Below are 25,003 nucleotides of genomic sequence, written 5' to 3'. Positions count from 1 at the left end.
CTAGTTTTGCCGGTGGAGGATCAATAGGAAGGCTGGATTTCAATTTCTAGAATGGCTTAACCCTCACTCGTGCCTCGCTTTGAGTAGTTCTCCTAGAGGCGAGGTCGGCCTCTGAGTGCAGCCAGATGGATGAAAAGAGCTCTGGAGTCCATGGGGTAGAATCCCGACTCTGCTGCTACTCACTGAATGTGTGACTTAGCCTCTTCAAGCCTCTTTTTCCTTATCTGTAAAATGGAGCTAATAATTTTCAACTCATGGGGTGGTGAGAACCTAATAGCATCATGCATGTTTGGGGGACACCCTAAGTGTGTTGGAGAGCAATTGTCTCTCTCTTCCTACAGTCTTGATTGAACCCTATTTTTCTCTGCTGCCATTCAAGTGGGAAGAGAGGCTGGGACAAGAAAGATAATTCCTTTTTTTATTTTTTTAAGATTTTATCTATTTATTCATGAGAGACACAGAGAGAGAGAGGCAGAGACACAGGCAGAGGGAGAAGCAGGCTCCATGCAGGGAGCCTGACGCAGGACTCGATCCCGAGTCTCCAGGTTCACGCCCTGGGCCAAAGGCGGTGCTCAACCGCTGAGCCATCCGAGCTGCCCAGAAAACTTCAAGGTGGGCAGAGTCAGTTTGCAAATCTCAAAGATGTATTTACTGGTGGTCTTTGATCTCTATCTCCCAAGGAGGAAACCAGGGCAGCAACAAGAAGGACGGAGGTGAAACCAGACATGGGACTTTTTCACTACAAACACAGAAAATTACAGGAGCAGCTGAATGTGGGGCTTAGCGTGGCAGCTTCCCAGAACAAAGCCGTGAGAATGGGAAGAGAGGCTGGTGCTCATCTCAGGCCAATAGCTCCTCACCTTCACCCCCAGAGTCTGAACTGGGCGTTATCTGGGCTGTTAGATTGCTTAAAAGTGCCACATCCTTCTAGGTCTCTACTTTTGGGTGTTATATGAGTTTCCTAGGGCTAGTATAACAAAGGACCACGAACTGGTTTAAACAACAGAAATTTATTGTCTCAGTTCTGGGGGCTAGAAGTCCAAGATCAAGAGAAGGTAGGAATGGTTCCTTCTGAAGGCTATGAAGGAGAATCTTTTTTTCTTTTTTTTAAGATTTTATTTATTTATTCATGAGAGAGAGAGGGAGAGAGAGGCAGAGACACAGGCAGAGGGAGAAGCAGGCTCCATGCAGGGAGCCTGATGTGGGACTCCATCCAGGGACTCCATGATCACGCCCTGGGCAGAAGGCAGGCACTAAACGGCGGAGCCACCCAGGGATCCCTGTGAAGGAGAATTTGTTCCATGTCTCTCTTCTAGCTTCTGTATGTTGCAATCTTTGGTGTTCCTTGGTTTATAGTTGCATCACCCCACCTCTGTCTTCATGTTCACGTGGTTTCTCCCTGTGTACGTTTCTGAGCATTCAAATTCCCCCTTTTTGTAAAGACACCCCTCATACCAGATTAGAGGTCCACTCTCCTCCAGAATGACTTCATCTCAATTACATCTACAATGACCCTATTTCTACATAAGATCACTGTACCAAGTACTGGGAATTAGGACTCCAACGTATATTTGGGGGTAAGGGGTGCATTTGGCTAAAGACGCAGGAAAACCTTGTCCCGTCTCTGGTTAAGAATTTCTCCTGACTCCACGTACCTACAGAATGAAAGGTAAAGCCTGATGATTTGTGAGGGCTTTCACAATCTAGGCTGCAGGATCCTGTCTCCTTCCCTTCCAGCGCCTCACCGCTCCCCACAAACGTCAACCACCGTGCAGCTCCTGTTGAACCTTATATTCTTGGCCTTTTCAGCAAGCTCAGCTCCTATTCCTTCCCAGCCAGACTCCGCTCCTCGGTGCAACCTTCCTGGCTCTCCCTCCCTTCCCTTCCCTGTCTGTCTGTAAAGGCCGAGATACAGAATGGTTACTAGAGCATTGCGAGATACGTCTGTCCCCCATTCTTCCCTCCGACCATGCGCCTGTGCGGTTGTCTCCGTACCACGGGGCCTCACACAGTTCCTTGCTCTGTGTTTCCAGTTGGAAGACGCCAGGGCGGAGGTGCCCCAGAGCCAGGCTTTCAGGCCGCGAGCTCTTTATAGTTCGACTCTCCCGCCCCCTGCAGGACGGAATGCGACCACGCAGAACAGAGACCAGCCACACCAAGAGACTCGTCTTTATTGACCTTTTGTCGGGGGCTGACATCCGGCGGGCAGCGAGGAGAGGGCAGGGCCAGGACGCGGCGCGAGCGTCAGCTCAGACTCCCGACCGCCCTCCAGGCGCTGCAGAGGGGACGGCCACCACGGGACATCTGCGCCCGGGACAGGGGCGCGGCGCTGGCTCTGCGCCTGCGCGGCGGCCCATGGTCAGGATGCCGGCCGCATGGTTGCCGCTGGCCTGCAGGAGGCGCTGCAGCCGGCCCTGGAGGCCCGGGGGTCCGGGCCGCCGCTTGCCCAGCGTGAGGATGCCGGCCGCGTGGTTGCCCGCGCCGTGCAGCAGCTCGTAGAGGCGGCAGGAGCACGTCTTCTGGCGGCAGCAGTCGGGCAAGGGCTGCGCGGCCGCCCCGGGCGACAGCAGCGCGGGCGGCAACAAGAGGAGCAGCAGCAGAGTCACGGCGGCCCAGGGGACCTAGGGAGACACCGGGCCAGACGCTAGGGGTCCTCCGGCCGCGCCAGGCTGCAGACCCCCGGCCCGGGCCCCGCCCACCTGGCTCCGCCCCCGCCGCCTGCGCTCCCACCTCTCAGTCCGCTAGGTCCCCGCCCTCTGCGCGCTGCTGCCTCTGCGCGCTGCTGCCTCTGCTGGAGGCCTCCTCTCTGGCTCCTTTACCTGCTCATCTCTCAAGCCCCAGCACAGCATCTCCTCCAGGAGGCGTTTTGAGATCCCCTGGGCAGTGAATCCCTCTTTTCTGGGGACCCTTAGTCCCTTGTGCCCCCATTAAAGCGCCTGAAAACCGGGTGCGTGTTTGCACCAGAAGTTTGTTCACTCAGGGAAACAGAGGCCCTGTATAGACTCTCCTCGGACAAACACGTGCACGTCAAGGGCTAGCAGGTTCCAAATTGTCTTGTTTGCCTGCTCCCTTGCCAGGGAAACTGCACTCTGTGGCTTCGGGCCTGTTTCCAAACCTCTTAGGGGCCACAACTTCCTCCCTTGTAAAGGGGTATTAATCCCTATAGCGCAGGCCGCAGGAGGAAGACACAAAAGACCAGGTGCAAGCACCGCGCCTGATGCATGAGCTCTCAGGAGAAGGCCATGGATCTAGTGCTACCCCAGGCTCTCCGCGGAGGCTTCACCCCATCAGTCTCCTGCCTCGGATCCCACATGGGAAAAGACCAAGGGCAGAGACACCTCAGCTTTCTTTCCAGCCCCTTGAGCAAGCATTTCCATTGCCTGGCTGGTAGGATGAGTCACCCCTTCTATCCCTGGGGCTTTACCTTTGTAGAGGGAGGGTTCATGGCGTCTGGAGCTCAGAGTGGGGTAGCCAGGAAGGGTGTTGTCTGCAGTGGTCGGAATAGCCAGGAACTTTGAGGCCGTTGACTGTGACCCCCGATCAAGGGCCTGGGGTTTATAGTGCTCTGAGGTGGTGGGGGACAGGCGGGTACTTGCGTCCTCTCTGGGGCCAGACAAAGGCAAATCTAAGATTAGCCTCCTGCAGGGGGACCGTCTCCAGGTTGGGCCCAAAGAATGGCCGCCAAGGCTCTCAGAAGCGGGAGTGCCATCACTGTGCCCCTGGTACCCCCCTTGTCTGTCTGCCTGCTCCCTGGAGATGGGGCGGTCTCCCGGCACTAATGAGGCCACCTTGCACCCAGGAATCTGGGAGCACAAAGGAGGCCTTGGCTGGGGCGCTGGCCTGGGACAATGGTGGGGGGGGCAGCTGCTAATTAGGGCAGAAGAGAAGGCAGCTATGAGCCCCACACTTCACATGGGGTGTGTGGTGGGGGGAGGGCAGCCAGGCAGCAGGTCTGTGCCCTCTGCCTCTGTTGCCATACCTGGGGTCTGTCGGGTTCCTTGGCCTTCTTCCTTCTTGGAACAGGCTTCTTAGTTGCCTCTCCCTTTCCCCAGTTCTCTCCTTCTCTCTGCCCCTCCCACCAACCTCCACGGTGGAAAATCCTGGAAATTGAACGTGGGCAGGGAGAGGAAAGCAGGTCCTCCAACCTGTGCAGTTTCCTTCCTAGTCAGGCTGCCTGGAGAGGGGGGATGGAGTCCCATCCCACCATCAGCAAAGAGTGAGCCCCTTTGGGGGAAGGACCGTGCCATCTCCAAGCCAGAGTCTCTTTTATACAGGGCACGTCTGTGGAGCACCTGCTCTCTGCCAGGCCCTGCAATGGGTGCTGGGGGCACAGTGTGCACTGGATCTTCCGGTTTTCCCAGACTCCAGAATCCAGGTGAGAAGACAGCCCAGCATGATGATAGCTCAGTAGGAGAAAGGACCCCAGAAAGGCCTTGCATGCAAGGTGGATTTCTATCAGGTAAGGCTGGGGGAGGGGTGCATTCCACAGAAGGCACAACTTGAGCAAAGACCTGGAGGTGACAGTGCTTAGTTCATGTGGGATAGTAGGGTGTGGGCATCATAGTTGTGGCTCCCCTCATAGGGGAGAGGTGGCTGGACAAGGAAGTGAGGACCAGGGTGGGTCAAAGGGTCTTACAGGCTAAGCTGATTGGCCTCAGTCCTGTGGGCACTGGGGAGCCAGGGGAGGGTTCTAGCAGGAAGGAGTCCTGGGGCTGATGGGGGGCTGGGTGGCCTGGATGTGGCCATGGAATTCAGAAGTAATTCAGAGGCAGGATTGGAGACTTAGCAACTGAAGGGGAACTGGTGCCATGTTACTCAGGAGGAGCTTCAAGGCCTTGGGTGAGGCTGACAACCTCATGAAGCCTCAGTTTCCCCACTGGTAAGATGGATAGTTAACTCAGATGGTCTCTGAGATTGCTTCCTGTTGTGATACTTCATGATGTGTAGTACAGTTCCTACACAGGAAAGTGGTTTGTGGGTGTTGGGCCAGACAGGGACCTGTGCTAAGCCAGGGCAAGGGAAGTTGGGGAGCAATCCCTCCACATTTAGGACCAGCTTGGGATAGAAAGAAGGTGCACACACACTGGGGGTGACCTGGAGTGGAGAGTGGGGGGAAAGCCCTGGTGTCCAGAGCTGAAGGTGGGGGGAACCAGCCGCCAGCAGGAGCAGAGCAAACAGGCCTCTTACAGTTCCTCCCTAAGCAGATCCGGAGTCAAGAATCTGGTGCAAGAGGTTTATTTGGGAGGTAATCCTAGAAACCACAGAAGGGGGTGGGGATAGGAGGGATGGCAGGAAAACCAGTAAGAACTGTGTTATTGAGAAGGTTATCACTGTGGACAACTGGCACAGAATACACTTCAGAGCTGTCGCCCTGAGGGACAATGACGCCAAGGTCTTTTTCTCTAAGTCCTGTTTCTTATAGGCCGAGGGTGGCTCCTGGGAGCAGTAACTGCCAACAGTTGGAGCTTGCACAGTGCACTGGCTGGAGACGCGGGAGCATCAGCGTGGCGGGAAACTCCAGCAGTGTCCTCCAGAGGGGGCCTGGGGCTCCAAGCAGGGCTCTGCAGGCAGCAGCTGACTAGGCCAAGCCTCCCTAAGGCCTGGCAGCTCTGATGGGCCACTGTCAGGTGACAGAGTCCACGACCCTGGCCAAGGGTTCCCATCCAGAAAGGCCACAGAGGAAAGAGCCAGGTGGCCTTTGAGGGGGATGGGGCAGCAGGTAGGCCTCAGCTCAGGACACCACCCTCCTCTGCAGACACTGGGCTAGATGCCTCTGCCTGAGGACCCGGGGCATCTCGGGAGGGAAGGGGGACGAGGGGCAGGCTGCAAGGGTGGCCCGGAGTTCTCTGAAGGCCCCCTGCCCCAGCAGGTGAACTCTGGCAGGGCCCACGCTGCCCCGGAACCGCAGGGACTTGTAGCGAGGAGAGACTTCCTGAAGGCAGTGGTCAAGCTGGAAACAGAATGGCCGGAGTGAGGAGGCTGGTGTGTGGCTGTGTGACCTGTGGATGGTGGGCGCCTGAGGATGCCAGGAGACGTGTGGGAGGCGTTTCATATGTTCACCTGTGTCTCCTGTGTCTGTGGACCTCTCTCCCTTCCCAGAGCCCCAGGGAGGTTCTCCTCCCCCTACTCTCCCCCCCATCGCAGCACTGGGCCCATGGCACGGGGACAGGAGGGGGCGTGCAGAGTGAAGAGGACAGGCAGTCACATCCCATCCCTGTCTTGTTTACCTTGTCTCGATTTTCTTCTGACAGGTTCCTGAGCCCCCTTAGCGCCACAAACACCTCATAGTGGGGAGCAGAGCCTTCGGAGGAATCTGGAGACAAACCCCCATGCACACACATGCTCTTGGTTTCCAACACCGAGTCCTGTGCCCCTACCTGTTCTCCCTCACCCTGAGGTTCATGGGAGGAAAGGAATTTCTTGGCAAAGGGGGGGGAGGTGGTAAATGGAGAGGAACCCAAAGCCTAATTGTAAGTATGAAACAGGCCAGGAAAGGGAAGGGGTGGGGCTGCAGCAGGAGGGATGGGAGTTAGATGTGGGGAAGGGCTTTACTAGGAGCAGCAAAGGAGGCTGGGTCTTACCTCTTTCGTAGAGTTCTTCCTTCAGGATGGATTTGGTATGGGCGGGGGGTGGGGTGGGCAACCAACTCAGGAATGGGGAGCAGGAGCTGATGGAGAAGCTTACCCAGAATGCTGCTCTCCACACAGCTGTGGTCTAACAGTTTGGCCCCTGGCCACTGCCCTACCGCCCTGCCCAGGGCCTCTGAGAATGTATCCTCTTGAATGTCTTCTCCTCGCACATTCAGGCCCTGGCCCAGCCTAGGGAGGAGGAAGGGGGAGGCAGAGGAACCTGGGGCCCTAGGACAGCCCCTCAGCTCCCCCAGGGAGTCACCTACCTGCGGACGAACCTGACGACTGGACACTGATTGTGGGCACCCACCACCTGTACCACATCACCCAGGCGGCACCTGACAGGGCAGGAGTGCTGGTGAGCTTAGGCCCTTGGTAGGGTCCCGGAGGGCCTGAGGTGGCCCTAGAGGTAAGCCAGGTGATCACCTGGTGAGGCTGGTGTGGTTGGTCAGCACCAGCTCGTACTCCTCACCCTTCTGGGCTTCGGCCAGCAGGACAGTAGAGGCAGCCTCTTCCTGGGTTCCTTCCGTAACTGGGAGCAGCTCAATAAAAGGAGCTCCAGGGGGCAGAAGGTAGAGCCCTCGAGGTTGCTCTGGCCACAGGCTCAGGCCCACCACCGCTGGGGGGGAGCAAGCAGCCCTTTAGCTGGTGGTGCCATTGCTTTTTTGCTAGGGACCCCAGGCCCCAAGTCTCTGAGCAACTGATCCCATGGCTGCCCTTCCACCTCTCCTTCCTGGCTCCCGCAGGCTCAGGGTGCTGCCTCAAGGGCCCTGGTTGGGAAGAGGCAGTGGTTCCGGGGGGAGCAGACCTGGGGGTAAATGCTGTTGCTGCGTGAATGTGTGCAAGTCTCTTAACCTCTACGAGCCTCAGTCTGTGCATGTGTAAAATGGAGCTGCTGGTGTTGGGGGGATTAAATGAAGTGATTAGGTAGGGCTCACTACTTGGCAGCTCGCTGTGTGGCGTCTGCCCCATGCCCCCAACTCACTAGCCCTGAGTCCTGCTCACCTCCAGTGGTGGCATAAGCAGGTGAGAAGAAGGCCAGCCCTTGACACCACAAGGCCCCCAGGGCAGCCACAGCCTCGGCCTGGCCTCCTGCATCCAGCGTCACCACCACCTGTAGCTTTGGCCAGAGCCGGAGGGCCAGTCCTCGGGGCCCCTGCTCTAGGGCCTCCCGCAGCTCAGCCGCCCGCCCTGGGTTCCCGGCAGCCACTGCCTCAGCCAGCTCTTCACCATCGGCCTCCAGGCCCAAAAAGACGTCCAGGAGTTCAACTGCCGTCCCAGCTTCCAGGGCCCGCAGCCCTGGGGACCTCAGTGCCTCTTGCAGCAGGGTCCCGGGGTGCTTGGCTCCAGGGGTGCTAACCTGGCCCAGGGCATGCCAAGGCCAAGGGAGAGGGTGAGGCCAGGGGGATGTAGGGGTCACCCGGGCAGTGCCCCCTGGAGCCAGCACTTCTGGGTAGGCCTTGTTTAGGGCTGCCAGACCCAGCAAGGTGGCCTGGAAGGAGACAAGAAAGGGTGTTGGCCCTGGGCCCGAGCCAGTCCCCAAGTCCCCAGGTTAGGGGTTCTTTGTCTACCCTGATGGGGGAAGGTTTGGCCTGATGGGGCCTCTGGTGCAGCTATGCTCCAGCCTTCTCAGTTTACCTGCAGGGAGACCTCCCCGTAGTACTGGGTTGAGGTAGGGGGCAGCTCCTGACCCCGACTTTCTTCCTCCTGGGCCTGGCTGGCCTTGGTCAGAGGGAGACGGTTCCGGAAGGCGCTTGTATCTGTAGCCCCAAAGACATCATAAACTCCTCCTGAAGCCACAGTTTCCTGAGTTTCAGGTAAGAATGATAAGACCTGGGGCACCTGGGTGGCTCAATGGTTGAGCGCCTGCCTTTGGCTCAGGTCATGATTCTGGGGTTCTGGGATCAAGTCCCACATCAGGCTCCCCGGGAAGCCTCTGCCTATGTCTCCCTCTGCCTATGTCTCTGCTTTTCTCTGTGTATCTCTCATGAATAAATACATAAAATCTTAAAGAAAAAAAAAGACCCTTGAGGAAGGAGCCCAGCAGAGGCCCGGGACAAGGCTACTGGGGCACAGGAATGGAGAATTCATTTTGAATAATCCTGAGCCTGGGTAGGGTGTTTGGATCAGGCCCCTCTGTGCTGGCAGTAGAAGGGGAGAAGGGAAGTCCTCAGGTTCCAGAATCTGACTGTCTGGTGGCACTTCTGTTTGGGCCACCTCCTTAGACCTTTGGAAACACACCTGTGGCCCCCGTGAGGGGACAGGGGGGCCTCTGGGCTCCCTGCAGACACCACCTCAGGGCGTGCTGCTGGCTCTGGCCCACATGCAGGGTGCTCTGCTCCAGTCTGCGCTGCTGCCAGGCGGCTGCCCAGTGCAGGGCCGCTCCTGCCACACGGTGCTGGAGGCCGGCAAGCCAGGACGGCCTGGCACCCTGGAGCTGCCGCTGCCGGAGCGAGGCCAGTGGTAGCAGCAGCCCCAGGAGGAGGAGGAGGAGGAGCAGCAGCAGTAGCAGCAGCATCTCCAAGCAGCTCCTGGGAGGAGGAAGGGACCCAAACTCTGGTACTGGGGGGAGGAGAGGGTAACCCCTTTCTCCCCATAACCCAACCCAACCTTCACCGCACTCTACCACACAAGAAACCAAAGAAAAAGGAAGGCTGAGAAGAAGTCAGGACCCATCAGGCAGGTGATGCAGAGGAGGGGACATCAAGGCTTCGGAGTCACACTGACCTGAGTTCGGACCCTGGCTCTGCCACTTGGTTAGCTGCAGGGCCCTGGGCAAGGCAGCCTGCTGCTCTGGGCTCCGCTGCCCTGTCTGTAAAATGGGAATAATAATAGCTCCGCAGAAGATACAGAAATGGTTTGACGCGGTGCCTGGCAGCCAGCAGCTGCTCAACCAATGACAAGTCCTGCCCACCCGAGGGGCTCTGCTTCATCCCAGGATCCACCCTGTCCCGGCTCCGGGTCCCTCCTGCGGCCCGGGCGGTGGTTCCATGGCCCATATGCACCTGTCACAGCCCTCTTGTGCCCACTCCCAGCTCCCAGGGCCCCGGGCCCTCCGGTTTGCGCTCACAGCCAGCCAGAAAGATGGAGCCAGGGCTTTAAAGGGTGGGGCCCCGACGGGGAAATCCGGCCGCGGGCTGAGGGCGGAGCTGGCCGGGGGAGGGGCTCTTAAAGGGACAGTCGCCTGAGGCCGCACGTGCGCGGAGCCGCCCCGGCCCGCCTGCGGGAGGAGGACTCCCGCCAAAGCAGTGTGGCCTTCAAACTCTGCAGGTGAAGGAGGAGAAGGCCGAGTGTGGAAAAGGAAAAAGAGCTCCACGAAGCAGCCTGAGTTGGGAGAAGGGCGCAGCACCCCGGAAGAGCAGGTTCAAGCTTGAGAACTGTTTAAAAAACAAAATTGTCTCCCAGTCCAGAAACCCTCTCCCCGAAGATCCACTAGCTTTCCCTGACAAAGGTAGTAGAGAAAGGAAGCCCTTTTATCATTATTATTATTTTTAAAGATTTTATTTATTTATTTATTCACGAGAGAGAGAGAGAGAGAGAGAGAGAGAGAGGCAGAGGGAGAAGCAGGCTCCATGCAGGGAGCCCGATGTGGGACTCGACCCGGGGACTCCAGGATCACGCCCTGGGCTGAAGGCAGATGCTCAACCACTGAGCCACCCAGGCGTCCCAGGAAGCCCTTTTATTATTGAATAAGCATAAACCAGAATGGGATGCTCATCACAGGCAATGACTGAGAGATTGCACAGGGAGAAGAGAATTTCCCTCCCTCACTTAGCCAAGCTGCCAGAACCCGTCACCCGCATGTCATCCAGACAAGCGATAACTAGCCCTCAAAGAAGAGGACTTGGTGGCACCATTTGTCACCCGTAGCTCATCCCAACTTTACCTGTTAACTGGGGTCACCATCGGTGTTAGCTAGTAGGCTTTATGCCCAGGAAAAACAAACTTCTCTCATCTTTATGACATGAGGTCTTTTTGCAGCTTGGAGCAAGGTGCCCACCTCAGTTAGGCTCCTACCCTCCCACTGTGAAGTTTGAGAACCTCTGCTCTAGAATGAGGTTCTTCTGCTGTCTGTGGTTAAGCCATCCTTCCTCCTGTACTCTGGACCCAGGCTCTCAAACACTGAAACCCCTCCCGTCAACCCTTCATCCGTCTTACAGGGGTCTCCCTCCTTTTCACAGCTGAGCTCCCTTGCACATTTCTGCTCTCGCTGTTGGGGTACCCCACCTTGATCTCACCCCCTTTTATTTTTATATTATTTTATTTTTTAAAGGTTTTATTTATTTATTTATTCATGAGAGAACACAGAGAGAGACAGAGACATAGGCAGAGGGAGAAGCAGGCTCCCTGCAGGGAGCCCGCTGTGGGACTCGATCCCAGGACCCTGGAATCATGACCTGAGCCAAAGGCAGACGCTCAACCACTGAGCCATCTAGGCACCTCATTTTTATTGATTTTTTTTAAAAGATTTTATTCATTCATTAGAGAGAGAGAAGGAGAGAGAGAGACAGCACAAGCAGGGGGAGCAGCAGAGGGAGAGGGAGAAGCAGGCGCCCTGAAAGCTATAATTTAAAAAAAAATCAAGTGTAAGATCTAAACAAGAAATTAAAAGGAGTGAGAGCGGGCCGCCTGGGTGGCTCAGAGGGTTAAGTGTCTGGCTTTGGCTCAGCTCGGGTCATGATCCCAGAGCCTGAGGGTCATGATCCCAGGGCCTGAGGATCCTAGCCCCTCACTGGGCTCCCTGCTTGGTGGAGAGCCTGCTTTTCTCACTGTGCACCCCCCACTCGTGCTCTCTCACTCTTGCTCTGCTCTCTCTCTCTCAAACAAATAAATAATCTTAAAAAACTAATAGTTTTATTAGGTACAATTTACATACCATACAAGTCACCCACTTAAAGCATACAATTCAATGGTTTCTACTATGTTCACAGGTCTGTGTAACATCAGCAATTTCATGACATTTTCATCACCTTGAAAGTAACTCCATACCCTTTAGCTATCACCCCAGTCCCTTCCCACCTTCTGATCCCCAGCAAAAACAACCACAAATCTACTTTCTCTAAAAATAGATTTGCCGATTCTGGATATTTCATATAAATGGAATCATGTAACACATGGTCTTTTGTATCTGGCTTCTTTCACTTAGAATGTTTTCAAGGTTCTTCCATGTATTACTGTGTAGCTGTAGTTCATTCCTTTTTATTGCCAAATAATATTTATTTCATTGTTATGGATATGCCACATCACGTTTATTTACCCATTCATCAGGTGATGTGCATTTGGGTCATCTCTGTTCTTTGGCTACTATGTATAATGCTGTTATAGACATTTGCATGCAAGTCCTTCTGTGGACATATATTATTGTTTTTTTTTTTTTGCATAAAAATGTAATGAATGCAAGTGATTTATCACATTCCAATGTAGAATAGCTGGGTCCTATAGTAACTCTTTAACTGATGAAGGAACTGCTAAACTGGTTTCCATAGCTGGTGCACTATTTTATACCCCACCAGGAGTATATGAGGGTTCCAATTTCTCTAGGTCCTTGTTGACACTTATTATTATCTGACTTTTTGATTATAGCCAACCTAGTGGGGTGTGAAGTGACTTGAGTTTGTGTGTGTGTGTGTGTGTTTTAAGTACATTCCACACTCAAAGTGGCACTTGAACTCAGATCCTGAGATCAAGAGTCACATGCTCTACCAACCGAACCAGCCAGGTGCCCCAGAGTCTTTATTTTATTTTTATTTTTATTTATTTTTATTTTTATTTTTATTTTTTTCCCCAGAGTCCATTTTAATTTGCATGGTCCCAGATGACCAATGATCACATATCTTTTCGTGTATCAATTAGCCATTTGTTGACTTCTATGACGAAATGTCTTTTAAGATCCTTTACCCTTTTCTTATTGGGCTATTTGTCTTTTTATTATTAAGTTGTAAGGGTTCTTTATACATATTGTACATTCAAGTCCCCTGTCAGATAGATGATTTGCAAATATTTTCTTCCATTCTGTGAGTTGTCTTTTCATTTTTTTAAAAGATTTTATTTATTTATTCATGAGAGACACACACAGAGAGAGAGAGAGAGAGATAGGCAGAGGGAGAAGCAGGCTCCATGCAGGGAGCCAGACGTGGGACTCGATCCCGGGTCTCCAGGATCACACCCCGGGCTGCAGGCGGCGCCAAATCGCTGCGCCACCGGGGCTGCCCTTTTTTTTTTTTTTTTTTTTTTTTAATTTTGAGGGAGTCCAATTATCTACTTTTTCTTTTGTTGCTTGTGCTTTTGGTGTCATATCTAGGGGTCCATTGTCAAAATCTGAAGTCATGAAGAATACTATGCTTTCTTCTAATTGTTTTATAATCCTAGCTCTTACATTTAGGTTTTTATTTTTTATGGTGATAAAAGATGCATAAGATTTACCATTTTAACCATATCAGGTATCCACTTCAGTGGCATTCACATTGTGTGCAACCATCACCACCATCCATCTCCAGAACTTTTTCAGCTTCCTAAATTGAAACTCTACTCATTAAACAGTAACTCTTCATTCTTCCTCCCCGCATTCTCCGATGACCATGATTCTATCTTGTCTTTATGAATCTATTCCTGGTAGCTGGTATAAAGGCAACTGTACAATATTTGTCCTTTAGTGTCTGCCTAATTCATTCAGCATAATGTCAAGATTTGCTTATGTTGTAGCATGTGTCAGAGTTTCCTTCTTTTTAAAAACTGAATGATATTCCATTGTATTTGTGGTCTATCCATTGTCTAGACCACAGTTAGTTTATCCATTCATCCACTGATGGACATTTCTGTTGTTTTCATCTTTTGGCTATTGTGAATAATGTTGCTAATGAACATGGGTGTACAAATATCTCTTTGGATCCCTGCTTTCAATTCTTTTGAGTATATACCCAGAAGTGGAAGTGCTGGATCACATGGGAATTGTTTAACTTTTTGAGGAATCTCCACGCTATCTTCTCCATGGTAGTAGTCGCTGCACTAGTTTACATGCCTACTTGCAATGCATATGGGTCCAATTTCTCCACGTACCCTACCAGTTATTTTTTGTTGTTGTTGTTTTGCTTTGATAATGGCCAATCTAATGAGTAAGAAATGGTATCTCATTGTGGTTGTGATATACATTTCTAATGATTTCTAATGATTGAGCCTCTCTTGTGTACTTATTGTCTACCTGTGTATCTTTAGAGAAATATCTGTTCACATCCTGTTTAAAAATTATTGTTGCTGTAGAGTTCATGTTCTGGATATTAATTCCTTATCTGACATATGATTTTCACATATTTTCTCCCCATCTGTGGGTTGCCTATTCACTCTGCTGTCTTTTGATGCACAAAAGTTTTTATTTTTATGAGGTCCAACTTACCTTATGTTGCTCATGGTGTCATGGCCAAGAAATCATTGCCAAATCCAATGTCATGAAGCTTTCTATGGTTTCCTCTAAGAGTTTTATAGTTTTAGCTCTTACATTTAGGTCTTTGATCCATTTTGAGTTAATTTTTGTATGTGATGTAAAGTTCCAAATTTACTTTTTGGCATGTGGCTATCCAGTTGTCTCAGTACCACTTGTTTAAAAGACTATTCTTTCCCCATTGCATGGTCTTGGCACCCTTGTTAAAATCAGTTCAAAAAAAAATCAGGGGGATCCCTGGGTGGCGCAGCAGTTTGGGGCCTGCCTTTGGCCCAGGGCGCGATCCTGGAGACCCGGGATCGAATCCCACATTGGGCTCCCAGTGCATGGAGCCTGCTTCTCCCTCTGCCTGTGTCTCTGCGCCTCTCTCTCTCTCTCTGTGGCTATCATAAATAAATATTTAAAATTAAAAAAAAAAATCAGTTGACCATAGACACATGGGTTTCCTTCTGCACTCTGATTTCTATTCCACTGATCCATATGTCTATCCTCATGCCAGTATTACACTATGTTGATTACTGTTGCTTTGTAGTGTTTTGACTTACTTATTGTGAAGTGTGACTACTTAAATTTATTCTTCTTTTTCACTTGGCTATTTAGGAGTATACTGTTTACTGTATATTTGTGAATTTTCCAGGGTTTGTTATTATTATTTACATGTTTAGTGAGTGGCTGGATCATATTAGGGAGTCTTTCTACTTCCCACCACCCACCCTCATATGGCGTGAAGCTAGATATTGCTCAATAAGGGGGTACAGACTTGAGTATGCCCACAGTTGCCCTCACATGACAGTTATTTTCACAGATCTCTTTCCCTGACCACACCCAGCTAAGTTACACTTATTGTTAGCTGATTGCTATATATTTTTCTTTTTTCTTTTGAAGATTTTATTTATTCATGAGACAGAGAGAGAGAGAGAGAGAGAGAGGGGCAGAGACACAGGCAGAGGGAGAAGCAGGCTCCATGTAGGGAGCCCAACATGGGACTCGAAGCCCTGGGCTGAAGGCAGGCGCTAAACCACTGAGCCACCGGGGCTGGCCCGATCTGTGCTCTAAACCAGTCTCCCAAAAGATTCTGATGCATGCCTGGGTTTAGAACCACAAATCACTTTATCCAGCCATATCACACCCTCCGTCATCTCCAGCCTCTGCCTGCACTGGTCTCTCTGGAGGAATACCTCTCCTTTCTCAACTCTTTGTTCTTTAGGAGTCAGCTCAAACTAATTGGTGCCCTTCCTCCCTATTCTCTAGTATTTAGTGTTGGCCTCAGGATAACTTTTTTGCAGCAGGAGCCAATATCCTATCATGATTGGTTGTATTGCTGGCTTTCCCCAACTATAATCCTCTTGAGGACAGGACGATTTCTCCTCCCACACACCATACCCAGCATAGGGTGGGCACTTCAAATGTGAAGTTTAAGGATGAGCTTTCTAACAGGAAGAGTGTTTATCAGGTGGCTAGGAGATACAGACTATCATTCTGATTTTTAAACCATCTTATGAATAGGAAGGTCAGAAATGCCCCCTCTGCCTTCAAAGCTGAAGACACTCTCTGAGGCCAGTTCCCAACTAGTTCTGCTTTTCACAGTTCCACTGATGATTTCAAATATGTCCCTATCAAAGCTACTTTCTCTGACCTCCTGATAGGAAAAAAATAAAAACAGAACTCAATATTGTCCCTTCAGAGGAAGCCTTTATTGTAACATAAAATACACAATTTTGTGACTGCCCCAAATTATACACAATACTTTTTTGGTGGCTATAGACTAATCTGCCTCAACACTAAAATATGTATCTGAAATAATTTCACAAAGTTTTAAAAAGAAAAATTATAAAAAGTATACTTCCACTTTAAGTTATATTCACTTTTAGTCTCCCCAACCCCCTACAAAACCCTGCACATACCACACATTGAAATGTTTTGATGACGTGTGTGTGTGTGTGTGTGTGTGTGTGTGAGCAAGTGAGAGGCAGAGGTGGTCAAGACTTGTCACTGCCTCTTTTGTGGTTTGCAGGAGCAGGGAGAAAAGAGAAAATACAATGCAGATAGCGAGCACACCTTTCGGTCAAAGATCTCTCCCATCTATAGGCACAGCCTAAGGAAAGCTGAGGACAGCTCAGCAACTGTACCAGCACGGAACCCTTGTGCTCTGGGCAGCCACACTTGCCAGTCCCAGCACCCCTAGTGCCAACAGCACTCCCTGGGGCTGGGTGTGCTACCAGTCTGGAAGCGAGTCAGTCCCTGCCCCATACGGCCGGGCGGCAGGGCTGCTGAACTCCGGGCCTCAGAGGTGAGTGTCGGTGAAGCCTGAGTGACAGGCAGGTAAGGGCTCTTTAAGACTGGGTCCCAGAGCAGTCAGGCTTCCTTTCCCCTTTTCCCCAACAGTCTCAGCCTCACGGTTGGAATTTTAATCAAATCTTGAGGGGTGTGTAAAGGGCTTAGCCGCATCCTGTGTCAATGCTGGTGTCATGGAGGGGTCGGCCTGCTCCTCAGAGGCAGAGAGCTTCTACTGCCTGGCATAGAAAAATAAATCAGTGTATGAAACCAAGCCAGGACAAACAGCAGCTTTTAAAAAGTCATCTTCCAATAAATAATTTACTACAGAGGAATATTTTCCTTTAACATCAAAACACTGATAAATTCAGAAGTCATTTTTGTAAAAAAAATATGTTTATTTACTCACATGTATAAAAATAAGGTTTTTAGGGCCATTCCTTCTTTTGGAGAGGGGGGCCAGGGGTGAGTGACCTTGTAGGCCTACCCCAAAAGCTACATCTGCTTTCCCCTCTTCCCACCTGACTGCCATAGCCCATTCCTTCCATTTGATGTAAAACTACGGAAGAAACTGTGGACAATGTTGTACTGAAGCTGTTTTGTTTTTGCAGCTTACCAAACTTCCTAGGAAATCCACTGACTGCATTTCCCAAATTACCAACGCGTGACACCCAGCAGCCCGTACCAAGTGGGCAACAGAGCGCGGAACACGCCGGCCCCAGGTTCAGGCTGCATTCCTACCACCCCCTCCCCAAGACAGCCCATGTGAACAGTGAAGGGAAACGAGGTGACCTGGGCACGAATGCCACAGAACCCGCCACAGGTCAAAAGAACTGTGATGTCAGATGAGGGTGGGAAGAGGAAAACAAGAAATCCCAATTTAGAAACGTAACACCACCATGTGCAAACAGCCATTATCAATAAGCCTTGGGGTAGCCGCACTTGGGTGGAAGGACGGGCAGACCGGGGATGGCGGGGGGCAGCTGCTCTGGGTAGCAAGCCGACTTTCCTTCCACTCTGGCCACGACACAAAGGACATCAACACTGTAAGCTGCGATTATGTGACCCTCTTTCCCCTGGTTCATCAAATGTGTCTGTGCGTGTATACAAACACAGGACTGAGTGGCAATTTCACAGAGGGGAAGGAAGGAGGGCAAGGGAGAGAACATGTAGATGGGCTATAAGCATTATTTAAAAAGCCACTACCCATCAGACAACCCATGACTTCCCTTGTCCCAACAATCATGGTGTGTTTCCCCTTTGCCCATCCCTACTCAGGAAAACAGGGGTGGGGGACAGGGAAAGATGGAGGGAGGCTTTCTTTTTCAAAAGGCAGTTTCTACATTTCAAAGGAAAGCAGAGACAATCATGGTTATATATCAATTGCTTGGCAGACACAGTGACAAATCTCACTGGAGAAGAGGTGCTTTCTCCTCCCTTTGTCCTCTTACTCCAACAGACACATGGCTAAGTTCCAGGATTCACAGAACTATTGCCTTTTTGCACAAGGTTAAAACAACCACAGCCTCTGTTTGTGGCCCCGATGCTGCAACTACACTCTGCACAGCAAGGGGGAGAAACAGCCCAACGTGCAAACTCACGCACGCACGCACACATACACTCACACATTCACACACACTCCCTTCACTGGTGCCACCATGCACAGAAACACTAAAGTCACAACTAGTATTAACACTTCACATTATGAGTATTGTTTCCAAAGAGACGCGATTCATGGAATTAAAACATCCACAAGAGTAACTCCTCTGGCGAGGACGGAAAAGCTGCAGGTGGAGATGCGGGGTCACGACTGTGCGTGAGGGATCCACTGACTGTCCATAGGTCGGCCTAAGAGCTCCTCCACACGCCGTGCCACATCCATCGTGTCGTCCAGATCAAACTCCCCATCATTGTCAAGGACGGGGTCAGGGCTTGGAAGAAAAAGAAAAAATGAAGGGAAGGGAAAGGTTGTCAGACCTAATGATAAGCAGCAGAGACCAAGTGAAGCCCCAAACCCTACCAAGTGAACGGCCCAAGGCTGCCTACACCCTTGGCCTAGGCTTCATGGGAAAAGATACTCATGATTTAAACAGTGGAGAGTAGAATCCTCTCTTGCTAGAGGATCCCTGGGTGGCTCAGTGGTTTAGCGCCTGCCTTTGGTCCAGGGCTTGTGATCCTGGGGGTCCCAGGATCAAGTCCCACATTGGGTTCCCTGCATGGAGCCTGCTTCTCTCTCTGCCTGTGTCTCTGCCTCTCTCTCTCTCTCTCTCTGTGTCTCTCATGAATGAATAGATAAAATCTTAAAAAAAAAAAAAAAAAAAAAAGAATCCTCTTGCTATCTGGATAGAGACTCAAACTAGCATACCCACCCCAGCTCCCCCTTATCCTGGCTGTCCACATATCTAAAGCCCATCTGGTCCTTATACAGAGCAAGAAAAATCTCCACTTTGGGAAAGGGGAGATGACATTTGCCCAAATCCACTCTAAACTCTCAATATCTTCTGGTTGAATCTTTCTCCTACCTGGGTATATGCCAGAGCCCAGCCTGGGTGGTCTTAGACCTACAGGAGCTCTGGGTCCCTTTGCCCACCAGCCCTCTGGGGGCCCAGCCTGAGGCCAGGTGCCCAGGTCCTCCCCGAGAAGCCCCGTGAGAACACAACCTACTTCTGTGGGTACATGTTATAATGAGCCTGGGGGCACACGGCCGGGGAGGGGGCCTGGTCCATGTAGGTGGCGCTGGCCCCAGCAGAATCTGTAGATGCGCTCACAAACCTGCAGGAGAAACGAGGCAGAGCCTCAGCGGCCTCACGGCAGCAGCTGACCTGGGGAGGGCTCAGGGGGTGTGGAAGGACAAAGTGCCCACTGTGCCTGGGACTCCAGATGTGGGCCTGGGGCCCTGGGTACTGGTCCCACTGATACTAAGCCCAGTTCCCTCTCCAGGGGGAAACTGAGCCAGGTTTCAGGGGGAAGGGAGGGCTGGGCCATGCAGGGCCTGTGAACGGGAGGGGCAGTGGTGAGGGGTGAGGGGGCTGAGGGGAAGAGAGAGGCAGTGGGAGGCCAGAGCTGGACCCTGGGTACTTACTCAGGGACCACCTGCTTGATCTGTGGCTTCACGTATCCGTCTACTGCTTTAGCTGCCAAGAAGGGGGAACAGTGATGAGAACCGAAGTTCTCAGTGAAATAAAAATGCAATCTCTCTTAAAAATCACAGTTTTCAGGATAGGACACAACCACCTAATTCTATCTTAGGATCTGATACAAGCACTTAATATTTTAATGTTAGTTGGACCTGGTCTAGGGGAAGCCTCAATACTAAAACTGCAAGTTAAGTTACCTTCCGAGTTGGCTTGAGTGTGTTAATAAATTCTTCAAGCCACAGAAAATATATACTTTAGTACAAATCTAAACCGAGCATTAATTGTACATTAAGTATAAAAACAAAAAAATATCTCAAAAGCTTAAAGTTACAGATGCAGCAGAGTGACAGGATTTGCTTTGTATCCCAGGGAATAAAATTAGAAGGAGATAAGAAGAGGACAAAATTTCAACCACAGAAAGAAGAATGCTGTCATAATTAGAACTGCCCACAAAATAAACGGGCTGTCTCGGGAAGAACTGATTTCCTGATCACTGGAGACCTTCAAGTGGGAGGGGTACAAACACTTGTTGCACCAAGAAAACAAAGAAAGGAATGAATTTGACTGGATGGTCTCTGGAATCACTGTTGCTTGGCTATGTGAGTATGGTCAAGAGGATAAAGAGTTTTTTTTTTTAATGATTGAGAACTTTATTTTCTATTTTGAATAACAGGAAAAAAAAAAACCCTGTAAAATCCTGAGAATTTGATTCAATGTTCAATCTTCAAGTAACTAACTCTAATATAAGTGCTTTAAGGGGCAGCTGGGTGGCTCACTCAGCTGGGCATCTGCCTTAGGTTTGGGTCATGATCCTGGGGTGCTGGGATCGGGCTCCCTGCTTGATGGGGAGCCTGCTTCTCCGTTTCCCTTTGCTGCTCCCCCTGCTTGTGCTTTCTCTCTTTCGCTCTCTCTCAAATAAATAAATAAATCTTGGGATCCCTGGGTGGGCGCAGCGGTTTGGCACCTGCCTTTGGCCCAGGGCGCGATCCTGGAGACCCGGGATCAAATCCCACATCGGGCTCCCGGTGCATGGAGCCTGCTTCTCCCTCTGCCTGTGTCTCTGCCTCTCTCTCTCTCTGTGACTATCATAAATAAATAAAAAAAATAAAAAAATAAAAAATAAAATAAAAATTAAAAAAAAAAAATAAATCTTAAAAAGAAGGAAAATGCTTATAAATACAAGTGCTTTAATTTTATACTCACAAAATTAATTACATTATACCATAATAAGTTTTATTAGGGCTTTTCTGTGTGTGCATCAGAGAGTATAAACTTCCCTCTAATTCTTCTGTCCAGGGACGCCTGGGTGGCTCAGCGGTTTAGCTCCTGCCTTCGGCCCAGGGTGTGATCCTTGAGACCCGGGATCGAGTCCCACATTGGGCTCCCTGCGTGGAGCCTGCTTCTCCCTCTGCCTGTGTCTCTGCCTCTCTCTCTCTGTGTCTCTCATGAATGAATAAAATATGTTTTTTTTTTAAAATAATTCTTCTGTCCAACAGAAACTCTACTTTTAGATGACCATTAAATTGTAGTGCTCTTTCCCATCACAAGTAGGCTTGTATCCCTGTGGTGAATGTGGAAGGCAATGATTTCAGGGAAGTTAACATCTAATTATGTATTCCATACCCTTTGGCAATTAGGAAATTTTTTTTTTAAAGATCTTATTTATTTATTCACGAGACACACAGAGAGAGGTAGAGACACCAGCAGAAGCAGAAGCAGGCCCCATGCAGGGAGCCCCACATGGGACTAAATCCCGGGTCTCCAGGATCACGCCTGGGCTGAAGGCAGCGCTAAACCGCTGAGCCACCTTGGCTGCCGGGAACTACGAAATGTTAAAAGTGCTTGATTGATAGACCCTACAATGATGTTCAGAGGGAGGATTTACAACCTATATTGGTAACCAAGTCCAAGACAGTGAAATGCTACATGGTTTACAAGTTGCTTCTTATCCTAACCAGCTTCTTCTAAGGCTTCAAATGTGAGGAACTACTTTTTTATAATACTGCATGCTTTTTGTGTTTCATAGTTTATAAAGAATTTTATGAAAAAAAAAAAGAATTTTATGGATTGGCAGAAAAAGATAAAAACCAAAGAAATGCTGTAAAAAAATAGGATTTAAAAATCTAGATTAGCTGTGCTAACAAGAAACCATGATAAGTTTAATCCAAATTACCACATAAATCTAGGGGCGCCTGGGTGGCTCAGTCAGTTAAGTATCCAACTCTTGATTTCAGCTCAGGTCATAGTCTCAGTGTTGTGGGATTGAGCCCATGTGGGGCTCCCTGATCAGGGGGGTACCTGCTTCTCCTTCTCCCTCTGCCCCCCAACTTATGCTCTCTTTCTCTCAAATAATAAAATCTAAAAAAAAAGTATATATACTCTTCGACATGAATTCTACTTTAGGAGTCTATCCTAGGGAAATAGTTGACCAAGATGTATGCACCATTTTATCTCAGTATATTTATTTATTTATATATTTTTTAAGTAAGCTCTACCCCCAACATGGGGCTTGAACTCTTGATCTTGAGATCAAGAGTCATATGCTCTAATGAATGAGCCAGTCAGGTACCCTAGGTTATCTCGATATTAATTCATGACAGAAAACTGTCAATAACTTAAATTGTAAATCTTTCAAAATAACTGACATTGAATCACTATATAGTGAATCCTATGCAATCATTAAAGCAATGTTGTACGATTATATTTACAGACCTGCTAACTCTGCCTATGGTATATTTTTAAGTGGGAGAAAAAAAATCAGATCACAAAAGATGATATATGGTGTGACCCAAAACATTTACTGGACTCCAAGCCTGACACAGTCTGGCCCCTCTATTGCTCTGGCCTCACCTCCTACACTCTTCTTTCTGGCTCATTAGCTCTATCTCCTGGGTCCTCATGGAGTTTTTCAAACACACCAACCTCACTCCCACATCAGGGTTTTTGCACTTCTTTCAACTGAGAAGTTTTTTTGTCAAGATCTTTGTGTGGCTAGCTTCCTCACTTCATTCAGCTCTGTGCTGACAGCACCTCCTCGGGGAGACCTTGCCTGACCACCACTTGTCTAGTGAAATGTCACCCCCCATCCTTCTCCCTGTCCCACATCTAACCCTTTACCAAGCTTTCTTGTCTTCATAGCATCCATCACTAAATAAATGTATTTGTTTGTTGCCCTCCTTCCTCTACTAGATTGTCATCTCTACACAGGAAGTACCTAACAGGCATCTGGTGATTGATGTAATGCAGAATACACGTCTACATTGATGGGAACAATATTCACTGAATTTTTTACAGTGGTTAATCTCTAGGTGAGAGATGTTATGTGGTATCTGTTTTCTTTGCCATACTTTTCTGGAAATTTTACAATTAACACAGAATACCTTTATGCTTAGAAAACAATGAAACCATCTCTGTTTTGAAAAACAATTTTTATCTTTCTAATTTTGTTTGATTTAAGCTTAGCAACAGGGCAGCCCAGGTGGCTTAGCAGTTTGGCGCCGCCTTCAGCCCAGGGCATGATCCTGGAGACCTGGGATCGAGTCCCGCGTCGGGCTCCCTGCATGGAGCCTGCTTCTCCCTCTGCCTGTGTCTCTGCCTCTCTCTCTCTCTCTCTCCTCTCTGTGTATTTTCATGAATAAATAAATAAATAAAATCGTTAAAAAAATAAGCTTAGCAACAAATATTACCTATATGACTGAAAAATATAGTCCAGGATTTACGATTGCCCTGAATAATGCTTGAATACCAATAACTAAATACTTATTATGTAGGTTTTCATGCAAGACAGGCAGACACACACACACACACACACACACACACACACACACACACGCAAAAAAAAAAAACTAAAAGAAAACTAAAATCACAACAAAATCAAATCAGAATGCGAACATTGTTACCAGTGGCAGGCTCGCATGGGACTGGTGTGTAATATTTGGAGTACACTTCGTCTTTTGGCCGATCAGGAAACACATAGATAAGATAATTCAGGTCTCCCAAGCGGTCAGCTAGGGACCGGATGGAGAAGTCTCTGGTGGTAAAAGGCATCAGGTTCCAAAACATTCTTTCCTCTAGAACAATAAACAGAATAATCATATTCTAAGCATGATTTCTGAACAGGAAATCTTAAAACCCAAATATGCTACAAACCAAAGCTCTGTGTTATGAGTTATTACTGTCCCCATAAAGAGCTCCATTTAAAAATAACCACAAGTGGTAGGGTACCTGGGTGGCTCAGTCAATTTTCTGACTCTTGATTTCAGCTCTGGTTATAAGCTCAGGGTTGTGGTAGTGAGCCTCAGTGATGGGCTCCAAGGTCAGTGGGGAGTCTTCTTGGGGTTCTCTCTCCCTCTCCCCCTCCTATTTTTTTTTTCTCTCTCTAATGTAAGTGAATAAATCTTAAAACAAAAATAAAACCAATAACCACAGGTTGTAGGTCAAGTGATTTATAAAAGCCATGGGGAGATAAGCAGGTAATGCATACAGCACTTCCTTAGAGATCCAATGATATCAGGTAGCTTCAAGTTCAAATGGCTTTTAGTTCCTCTGTAGAAGAAATAGTTCTGATTGACCCCAATCCTTGATCTCTGTACAGAAGTATATGAGAGAGACAGAAAGCATGTCCATAGCCAGATAATGCATGAAGCTGTGAAAAACTTAATATTTTTAAGCTGCAAAAAAACTAATGAGCTACTGTTATCTTATTGTGAGGATCAGAGGAAAGAACTGTTCTTGGGTGGAAATAATCACCCATAAAGGCCATGCCTTTATGTTGATTAGAATAAAGGAATAATTAAAATAGCCTATTACTTCCACTCTAAGGACTCTAACTTATCCAAGTAATTTACTGAAATAAGCTCACAATCCAGCTGCCTCATTCATGGTGATCCATTTGTGTGCCCTTCATCAGAACTGACCCCATAATTAGTGCTCAATAAGTCATTTGTTGAAGTAATTTCACAAAAAAAGCAGCTAACTAGAGCCATGGTAGGTTTAAAAAGGGAACAACTCACGAGAATCAAACTTCCAAGCAATGGTGATGCCGCCAATTTCAGAGTCGCTGAATCTCAGCAGGAAAGTCCCATCAGGCTTGTTAATGAGTAGGTCATGGGCCTGTTGCTTGTTCACGAAACCCAAAATAGCCCTAGATCACAAAGGCCAAAGGAGGAGAAGCAGATGTGATGTTTTAGCAGCAGAAAGAAGAGCTTCATACTCTATTGTTGACTTAGGAAATGCCGATTCTCACCCATCATTCCAATGAGGCTTGAGATGCTTTTTTAACACTTCCATCACACCATCGAACCACTGCCAGAACGTGTAATTTCGTCCTGGTAAATTCTCCTGATTGGAGATACGACAGTGAACACAAGAAGGCCAAGTAACACCTTGAATATTGCCTGCATGTACTTAAATTGAAAAAAATTAAATGGAAAACAAACATCCACACTGTCAGAATCATACAATTATACGTGCCTGCCTGAATTTTACCAAATGGTCCTACAGTAAAACAAAAACAAACCACCACGAAT

The 25,003-nt window shown here is 49.1% G+C and overlaps 3 protein-coding genes across 11 annotated transcripts in view; all 3 read right to left on the bottom strand.

Moving 5' to 3' along the window:
• Positions 1-2,151: 2,151 nt before the first annotated feature.
• Positions 2,152-5,088, bottom strand: HCRT (hypocretin neuropeptide precursor). Of its 2 annotated transcripts, XM_025440196.3 has the most exons (3): positions 3,980-5,088; positions 3,425-3,603; positions 2,152-2,621 (listed from the first exon to the last, which is right to left on the bottom strand). In XM_025440196.3, the coding sequence occupies exons 2-3, from the start codon at positions 3,443-3,445 to the stop codon at positions 2,250-2,252; spliced, it is 393 nt and encodes a 130-aa protein (XP_025295981.3). In that variant the 5' UTR covers positions 3,446-3,603; positions 3,980-5,088; the 3' UTR covers positions 2,152-2,249. The 2 variants fall into 2 exon arrangements, with proteins under 2 accessions (XP_025295981.3, XP_048970655.1); XM_049114698.1 differs by lacking the exon at positions 3,980-5,088 and having other exon boundaries at positions 3,425-3,935.
• Positions 5,089-5,219: 131 nt separating this feature from the next.
• On the bottom strand, positions 5,220-9,763 carry GHDC (GH3 domain containing). Of its 3 annotated transcripts, XM_025440195.3 has the most exons (10): positions 9,635-9,763; positions 9,357-9,441; positions 8,871-9,160; positions 8,268-8,389; positions 7,635-8,121; positions 7,056-7,248; positions 6,896-6,967; positions 6,685-6,818; positions 6,228-6,313; positions 5,220-5,950 (listed from the first exon to the last, which is right to left on the bottom strand). In XM_025440195.3, the coding sequence occupies exons 3-10, from the start codon at positions 9,145-9,147 to the stop codon at positions 5,732-5,734; spliced, it is 1,590 nt and encodes a 529-aa protein (XP_025295980.1). In that variant the 5' UTR covers positions 9,148-9,160; positions 9,357-9,441; positions 9,635-9,763; the 3' UTR covers positions 5,220-5,731. The 3 variants fall into 3 exon arrangements, with proteins under 3 accessions (XP_025295980.1, XP_025295978.1, XP_025295979.1); XM_025440193.3 differs by having other exon boundaries at positions 9,357-9,746; XM_025440194.3 differs by having other exon boundaries at positions 5,860-5,999; positions 9,357-9,748.
• A 5,973-nt stretch (positions 9,764-15,736) lies between these two features.
• The window catches only part of LOC112655520 (signal transducer and activator of transcription 5B), a 70,659-nt gene continuing 61,392 nt past the window's right edge, over positions 15,737-25,003 (bottom strand). For 5 of the 6 annotated variants that reach the window (XM_025440676.3, XM_025440677.3, XM_049114696.1 and 2 more), the window contains 6 exons: positions 24,721-24,815; positions 24,488-24,618; positions 23,375-23,545; positions 19,421-19,472; positions 19,003-19,110; positions 15,737-18,269 (listed from right to left, as the gene is read on the bottom strand). In XM_025440676.3, the coding sequence (XP_025296461.1) occupies positions 18,143-18,269; positions 19,003-19,110; positions 19,421-19,472; positions 23,375-23,545; positions 24,488-24,618; positions 24,721-24,815 (684 nt within the window). In that variant the 3' untranslated portion in view covers positions 15,737-18,142. Of the gene's footprint in view, positions 18,270-19,002; positions 19,111-19,420; positions 19,473-23,366; positions 23,546-24,487; positions 24,619-24,720; positions 24,816-25,003 lie in introns of those variants that run through there. The other variant, XM_049114697.1, reaches the window with a different exon arrangement.

The sequence above is a fragment of the Canis lupus genome, chromosome 9 (assembly GCF_003254725.2).
Source record: "Canis lupus dingo isolate Sandy chromosome 9, ASM325472v2, whole genome shotgun sequence".
NCBI lineage: Eukaryota > Metazoa > Chordata > Mammalia > Carnivora > Canidae > Canis > Canis lupus.
This window is presented reverse-complemented; position numbering and strand designations above follow the sequence as displayed.

Excerpts from the sequence above, each read along its gene's own strand:
- GHDC (XM_025440193.3), bottom strand. The coding sequence starts at position 9,628 with ATGGGCCATGGAACCACCGCCCGGGCCGCAGGAGGGACCCGGAGCCGG. Across the intron at positions 6,314-6,684 it reads TGTGGAGAGCAGCATTCTGG|ATTCCTCCGAAGGCTCTGCT; the intron begins GTAAGCTTCTCC and ends GTTTGTCTCCAG. Across the intron at positions 5,951-6,227 it reads CAGAAGAAAATCGAGACAAG|CTTGACCACTGCCTTCAGGA; the intron begins GTAAACAAGACA and ends TTCTGTTTCCAG.
- HCRT (XM_025440196.3), bottom strand. The coding sequence starts at position 3,445 with ATGAACCCTCCCTCTACAAAG. Across the intron at positions 2,622-3,424 it reads TGAACCCTCCCTCTACAAAG|GTCCCCTGGGCCGCCGTGAC; the intron begins GTAAAGCCCCAG and ends GTGTCTCCCTAG.